General features: G+C 34.9%; 1 protein-coding gene across 1 annotated transcript; it reads left to right on the forward strand.

Moving 5' to 3' along the window:
• The first annotated feature begins 2,623 nt into the window (after nt 1-2,623).
• LOC125857405 (putative F-box/LRR-repeat protein At5g02930) lies at nt 2,624-7,552 on the forward strand. The gene is made up of 4 exons (XM_049536990.1): nt 2,624-2,740; nt 5,057-5,110; nt 5,574-6,500; nt 7,391-7,552. Exons 1-3 carry the CDS (start codon nt 2,624-2,626, stop codon nt 6,393-6,395), a joined length of 993 nt encoding a protein of 330 aa, XP_049392947.1. The 3' UTR covers nt 6,396-6,500; nt 7,391-7,552.
• The last annotated feature ends 462 nt before the right edge of the window (nt 7,553-8,014 follow it).

Here is an 8,014-nt window from a genome sequence, read left to right on the forward strand (position 1 = left end):
GGGGTTAATCGCACAGATTAACATGTCATCAAATCGCTTGTTCCCTTTATATCTTCACAACTCCACAAAATCTTGTCTCTTTGCAAAAGTTAAAGGGGATTCCTGGAAGTGGCATTTTCGCTATGGGCATTTTAATTTTGGAAGCTTGAAGTTTCTAAAACAAAAAAAAGTAGTGTTGGGTCTTCCAGAGGTTGAATCTCCCATTGAATTATGTGAAGAGTGTCTTGTTAGCAAGCAACATCGTGAACCATTTCCAAAACGCAATTCTTGGAGGGCAAAGAAGGTGCTGGAGTTGGTGCACTCAGATATTTGTGGTTCGATAAGTCCTATATCTAATGGAGGTAAACGCTATTTCATTAGCTTCATTGATGATTATAGCAGAAATACTTGGGTTTTTTTTCTTAAGAGAAAAATCTGAAGCATTTGAAACTTTTAAGAAGTTTAGAGTGCTTGTTAAAAATGAAGTAGGTTGTCAAATTAAGTGTTTGCAGACTGATCGAGGTGGTGAATATAACTCACTAGAATTTGTAGAATTTTGTGAGAAACATGGAATTAAAAGGCACCTTACCGCAACCTACACATCTCAACAGAATGGTCTGTGGGAAAGGAAAAATCGCACAATTCTTGATATGGTGCGTAGTCTTTTGAACAGAAGTCACTTACCAAGAGACTTTTGGGCAGAAGCAGTTAGTTGGAGCGTTTATATATTGAATATATGTCCTACCAGCTGCTTGGAGTAGGCGTAAACCAAATGTTGAGTACTTTCGGATTTTTGGGTGTATAGCATATGCACATATTCCAGATGCGGCAAGGAAGAAGTTGGACGATAAAGGTCAGAAGTGCATTTTCCTTGGTATTAGTGACAAATCAAAAGCTTATCGCTTGTTCAATCCTATTACTAAGAAAATAGTTGTTAGCCGAGATGTTATTTTTAATGAAGAAGCAATCTGGAATTGGGGCGATAACAATTCGTTTCAACATATTCCAGTTTCTGTTGAAGAAGAAAAGGAACCAGGACGACCTTTGGAGATCAGTTCACAAGCAAGTCCAATTGTACAGGATGTTGAAAGTGTTGAACATGAATCAGGTGATTATTAGTTCAACAATGAACGTCCACAACGTAATAGAGGGGCACTAAGATGGTTGGAAAATTATGAGGTATATGGGACTATAAAATCTAGAAATACAGTAAGTCATTTTTCTTTATTTTCATATTGTGATCCTATATCTTTTGCCAATGTCGTTAAAGACCTGAAGTGGCAGCAAGCCATGGATGAGGAGATTAGATCAATTGAAAAAAATGATACTTGGGAGTTGACAAATCCTCCACAAAATTAGAAAACCATTGGTGTCAAATGGGTTTACAAAACAAAGTTGAAGGAATCCGGAGAGGTCGACAAGTTCAAAGCTCGCTTAGTAGCAAAAGGCTACAAGCAAGAATATGGTGTTGACTATGTAGAAGTGTTTGCTCTCATTGCTCGTTTAGATACCATCAAATTGGTGATTGCTTTGGCTGCTCAAAATGCTTGGAAAATCTATCAGTTGGACGTGAAATCTACCTTCCTACATGGTGAACTTCAAGAAAAGGTATTTATCGAACAACCTCCTGGCTATGTGAAATTTGGTGGTGAGAATAAAGTTCTTAGATTGAAAAAGGCTCAATATGGACTAAAACAAGCTCCAAGAGCTTGGTATAGTCGCATAGATACTTATTTTTCAAAGGAGGGATTTCAAAAGTGTCCATATGAACATATTCTTTATATAAAAAGGAAAGGTTCAGGGGTCTTAATGGTGTGTTTATATGTGGATGACTTAATTTATACAGGAAGTGATGTGTCTATGATTGAGAACTTTAAGAAGTCCATAATGGTTGAGTTTGACATGTCTGATTTGGGTATGATGCATTATTTTCTTGGTTTAGAAGTGAATCAATCTGCTGATGGTATTTTTGTTTCTCAAAAGAAATATGTGCAAGATATTCTTGACAGATTCCAGATGAAAAATAGCAACACTGTGAGCACACCAATGGAGAAGGGTCTGAAGCTCGACAAAAAACCTGAAGGGAGAAAAGTGGACAACACTTTATACAAGCAAATCGTTGGAAGCTTGATGTACTTGACGGCAACAAGGCCTGATGTTATGCACATTGTAAGTCTCATCAGCAGATTCATAGAGAGTCCAAAAGAAATGCATCTACAAGCTGCCAAGAGGATCCCACGGTACTTGAATGGTACCAGTGACCTTGGAATTCTTTATCAGATGAGAGCAGCTGGAGATTTAGTTGGTTACACTGATAGATACTATGCTGGAAATCTTGAAGACAGGAAAAGCACATCAGGATATGTTTTTATGTTGGGCTCTGGAGTTATTTCTTGGTCTTCAAAGAAGAAACCTATTGTTACTTTGTCGACTACCGAGGCAGAGTATGTAGCTACAACATCGTGTGCTTGTCAAGCAGTTTGGCTAAGGAATATTCTTGAAGAACTTCATTTTAAGCAGGAAAGACCAACGCCAATCTAATGTGACAATACTTCGGCAATTAATCTTTCAAAGAATCCAGTTGAACATGGACGAAGTAAGCATATAGATGTGAAGTATCACTTCTTGCGTGATCTGAATAAGGATGACTAAGGATGCAAAGATTAGTCTTATTTATTGTAGAAGTGAAGAGAAGGTTGCAGACATGTTCACAAAGCCCCTGAAACCAGTGTCCTTTCTAAAGCTACGCGATCAACTTGGTGTTTGCAAATTAAACTAAAAGATGTTTCAGTTTAAGGGAGGGAATGTTGGCAACGTGATCAGATGTGGTTTAGTAGTTATTAGGTTGTTGCATTTGTTTAGGAGTCATTAAGTTGTTTCCTAGTCTTTAGGCTATAGGAGTAGTGGAGTCAGTTTTTATATTCAGAATTATTAGGAGAGTAGACGTGTTTTTTATTTATAACCTTTTCTATTAAGGACTCTTGTAACTGATAATTTAGCAGTATCTATACAGAGAAAATTTCCACACTTGCGAGTCTTTCCTTTTCATCTTTGTTGCAGTTAATTGACAATGGTTTTTTTGCTTCTACAGATTCTCACTCCAAATAAACCTGTGATATATATATATATATATATATATCTTTACATTCTTCTGAATCCTTATTTCAAGTTTTGTCTTCACCTCCTAAAAATGTAACTGTGTCGCTGCAATAGGTTACTTGAGCAAAACAAAGAGTCATTGTATCAATAATGTGGTGAAGATGGTCATCTTCCGATAGAACAACCATAATTCACAGGTTTATTTGGAGTGAGAATCTGTAGAAGCAAAAAAACCATTGTCAATTCATGTAGGAATTTTTCAATAGCAGGGTGAAATAAAAGTTCTGTTATGATTTGATAGTAGAGTTGCATAGTGCATAAAGTTAGCTTAATTGTACCACTACCATAACAAAATCATGTTGATTCGTATTCAAACTTTTCAGCCGAGCCAAGTTATGAACCTTTCTTAACGGAAAATAATCAAAGTGTGACCATATAATATCAGCCATATTTTATCTACACATGTCAAGCGACCTTAACAAATGAAAAATTAAAGATTCAAGGAACGGTATGAACATAGTTTTATGTTCGTATTAAACCATTTTAAAGTTGGAGTATGTGGCTTGTCTGAACAACCTGATGTTGAACCTGATGCACCAGAGTTGTCAATTAAATATGTGTGCATGGTAAACGCAACATCATAAATGATCAATATGGATTAACAAGCTCACCTTTTTCAAAAAGTCTAGAGAGGGCGGACAATTTCTTTTCCTTTTGAAACACATTTGGCGGCACAAAAATCTCAGACCCAATGAGTTCTACCACAAAAGTGTGTAGGCATGGACCAGGGGCGGCTCTAAGGCTTGGCCAGTGAGGCCATTGCCTTAGGCCTCAAAAATTTGAAGGCCCCAAATTTGTTTAAATTATTATTATTAATTTTATTATATATTAATATAATTTATGTAAATAAAATTGTTTTGGTATATTTTTTATTTTATTTGTTTGAGAGTATGTTTTACCAATAAGTTCATAAATTTTCATAATATTTTCACTCATTATTTGATATATTTGTTTTAACTTCAAATTTTATATTATATCCTTTTTATATTGGAACTAAGTTATATATATTGATAACATAATGATTTTTTTTCAATCTTTTCTTAAACTACATGAACACAAAAATATTAATGAACAAGTTTTTATTGTTTTGTTTTAATTTAATTTATTATATGAAAATTTTATAATTTGTTTTAGATATTCACCAATGAGTGCTACTTAATGGAATGAATTATATCATTTAAAAAGAACTATATCATTTAAATTGATCAGAAATTTGGATATTTTTGTTACTATCCATGCTCAAAACTTCACTATTAAGTTATGTACGTTCTTTTCTTTTTCTTATTTGTGATGATTGCCAAATTAAAAATTTTATTTGAGTTTTGAAGCTTAACATCGATAATCCATCACTTTTATTTTTTGTACTCTTCTTCATTTCTTTTTTTTATGTGAAATTTGATATTTTTTATCTTAAATGATTAATCTATTGGGTAGAAAATAGATTTTCTTGTTAGTGTATAAATTTTATAAAATAAATTTAAGGGCCTCTTAATATAATTTTGCCTTAGGCAACAAGATCTGCTGAGCCGCCCCTGGCATGAACCTGGGCAGTCACACTGAAACACGTGTCTAAGAAACGGAGTAAGTAATTAGTTTGACCATTGATAAAGAAACTTGGTGCGTAAAAGTGTTAGCACTCCAATCAGTTCAACAACTTACAAAGCAGTAAACATTATTTACAAAAAAAAACTTGTCATTGCACTCATTCGGCATCCATGATGAACTCTTACAGAAACTCACATACCCAAAAATCATCAATAATTGAATTTGAGTAAGAGTCAACAACAAGCACACGAACAGAAATCGGAATCAAACAAAAAAACGCTCACAGATAGCAATGCAAATTATGAGGAAGCTTTTTAATGATTTAAGCTGGCCCTTTTTTTTAATTTTATATAAGTTGCTCTTTCTATTGCAGACTAATGTACAGTTTATGGAATCATTTTTAAGCAATTCATACAGCTCTGCTTCTGTCTACACTTTTTGATATCATTACTCACCAGAATGTCTAGAATAAAACATTAAAATGCACAATGATTTCAAGGGTTATATGTTTTGATAATAATCTGAACAGCTCGACTAAGCAAATTTTCAATATACTTCTAAGGAAATATAATATTTTATATATAGAGATGAATTAGGGTTTAGAATTAAATAGCCCCGTGAATCCTAATTAGAATTCAACCCACTTTGTAAAACCAACTCAAATTGCAGTAGAACCCCACAAAATTTCAATGTCTATATTTTATTACATCCATAAAAAGTAGACATGAAATTTTCACACTAAACCTTTTATTACATCCCACAAAATTTCAAGTCAGACGCTTGAAACAACTGCTGATTTTCACACTAAAATTTTGAAAGGGGAAAGCAGTGTGACAAGGAGGATGGACGAGCAGGACCCGTCCCCTAGCAATTGTGCAAAAACAGACTAGATTGAGGCAGAAACTGGAATTGATTGGATCAGTGCGTTGCCAGATTCTGTTATTATTGAAATTCTTTCTAAAATCCCCATTACAGATGCTTGCACAACAACTATTCTCTCTAAACGTTGGCAAAACATCTGGACTTGTATCCACGACCTGAATTGTTACCGCTCGAACACTGGTTGGTCTGCTAAGAGGTTTATTTCCTTCATCCACAATGCATTACCTCTTCTTAACTCCTCTAAAATTGAAAGCTTCACTCTACATTTCAGATCTAACATTGCTCTGTCAAATTATAGTTCCAAACGCGGCAAATGGCTTGAAATTGTATTGAAGAAAAAAGTGGAGAATCTTGACCTAGATTTAAGGGGTTGCGACGAATTCTTGGGCTATTATTTGGAAAGTGATCTGTATAGCTTGCCACAGGAACTTTGCAGCAGTTCATCACTTGTAAAACTAAAATTCAAGTTTTGCAAAATACCAGAAGATCGTATACTGAATTGCACATCCCTAAAGAGTTTAACACTAACATTTGTGCTTCTCAGTGAGGAACACATGAAACAAATAACATCAAATTGTCATCACCTGGAATCGTTGAAGCTGTGTGGTTTTTGTGGTTTTCATCGTTTGCATTTAACTTCCCCAAAATGTACGAGATTTGAATTGAGTAACCACACACATCCTCTTGACTATAAGGGAGATGAGTGTTACTTTGAAATTGTTGCTCCATATGTTCAACATTTTAGGATTTCAGGGAATTTTGAGGGTGTGGGAATTAGGCTCGGGGACCTGTTGTCTTTGATCCACGCTGATCTTACTTACAACTTGTAGGACTTCCGTGAATTAGATGATGTAATTGACAAAAGCATAGTGAAAGATCACTTTACAAGTGTAGCATGTGCTAATGAGCTAATCATCCCATCCTTGTATATCGAGGTCAGTTTACTCTACCATGTCTTTTTTGCAATGCAAACATGAATATATATAGCTCATCTCTTTTTTATTTATATTATTATATAAAAGACCTGTTTAGTGGCTTTAAGTAATATTAATGTTTTGTTGGTAAACATATCTTTATTACCAAAACTGGAATAGGTCCCAACAACATATGCACATGTTTCCTCATATAGCAGACTAATCAATATTGTGCCTAGTCAGCTTGTGTTCTTCTTTGCTAATTTTGAAAGACTTTGATTTCTTTGCTAATATACTTCACTCCTTGCAATCTACTTCTCATGATTTTAGATATATTCTTTTACAAGACAATACAACAAGATATTGGCCTAAATTCTTTGATATTTCTTCGGAGATGAAACATACTCCAAATTCATTCCTCGCGATGCTAATGTGTTACCAGTAAACAGACTAGCCCAATTTTGAATGTCCTTTAGCTTTGAGATGCTTGCCTGCCTGCGGTCGGGTGCCTTGAAATAGTGATTATAGCAGTAGGAGTGGGGGTGGATTGTGCAGTACTACCTGCACATGCCAGCTCCGGCTTCTTAGCATATATTGCTAATAGGTACCTCATCGGGGGACTTCAACGGTAAAATTGTCAACAGGTCCTTTAACACCTATCGCATTTGCTGCTGTTACTGGGGTTAAAAATGATTTACAGATATTGCTTTCTCTGGTAGCTCAATTTTCATAACAATCCTCAGCCGGCCTCTGCCTTTAGTCCTTTCCGGCAAGGTGCAAAGTAGTAAATCACACACTAAATTGTACGAGAGTAAAACTAGAGGTCGGAGGGAGTATTTTTAACCCTTATAAATTTGATAAGTTATGTTCCTCAATACACTTTGATGAATCTACTTCTATCTCCTGTATAGATGATTTCCATGCTGATATTGCAAAAAGAAGATGTTTCATTACCGTTGTTGGAGTGCAAACGATTGACGATAAATTCTTGGATTAGCAAATATGCCTTCCTTGGCATCGACAGACTCTTAAGTTCAACTCCTTGTCTAGAGAAATTGACAATACATCTTAAAGTGGTACGTATGCATGTTTTCAACTGATTTAATGCTTCGAAATACTTTTGTTTTGTCTTCACTCATTTTATTCTTTTTCTTCATGTGTCTGTTCTATTTAGTTAGAGAGAATAGTGTTTGATATAGGGTTCTGATTTTTATGTGTGACCCAAGTTATGCTGCACTCAAGACTATTTTTTACAATGAGTACTTAAGTAGTTCCTGTTTTGTTTGGCATTAAAGTGTTACTATTACACGCCCATTGATCTCCTACAACGGCAACATAAAAATGTACTGAATCTTGTTGATGAAAGATCTCATCTATCAATATTTATTTCTGTCAAGTGTTTCACTTGCTTTCTATTGTTGATATATGTTGTTAGCTTTTGCCCCTCATTTAATTATATTCTGTTTTGTGGTTCTTCTGTATCCTTAGGACTGGCACTGCACTTTCTTAAATTACTGGTGTGAAGACATGGATGA

This window comes from Solanum stenotomum, chromosome 1 (genome assembly GCF_019186545.1).
Source record: "Solanum stenotomum isolate F172 chromosome 1, ASM1918654v1, whole genome shotgun sequence".
Classification (NCBI taxonomy): Eukaryota; Viridiplantae; Streptophyta; class Magnoliopsida; order Solanales; family Solanaceae; genus Solanum; species Solanum stenotomum.

Excerpts from the sequence above, each read along its gene's own strand:
- LOC125857405 (XM_049536990.1), top strand. The coding sequence starts at position 2,624 with ATGACTAAGGATGCAAAGATTAGTCTTATTTATTGTAGAAGTGAAGAG. Across the intron at positions 2,741-5,056 it reads AGCTACGCGATCAACTTGGT|ACTAATGTACAGTTTATGGA; the intron begins GTTTGCAAATTA and ends TTTCTATTGCAG. Across the intron at positions 5,111-5,573 it reads ATTCATACAGCTCTGCTTCT|ATTGAGGCAGAAACTGGAAT; the intron begins GTCTACACTTTT and ends AAAACAGACTAG.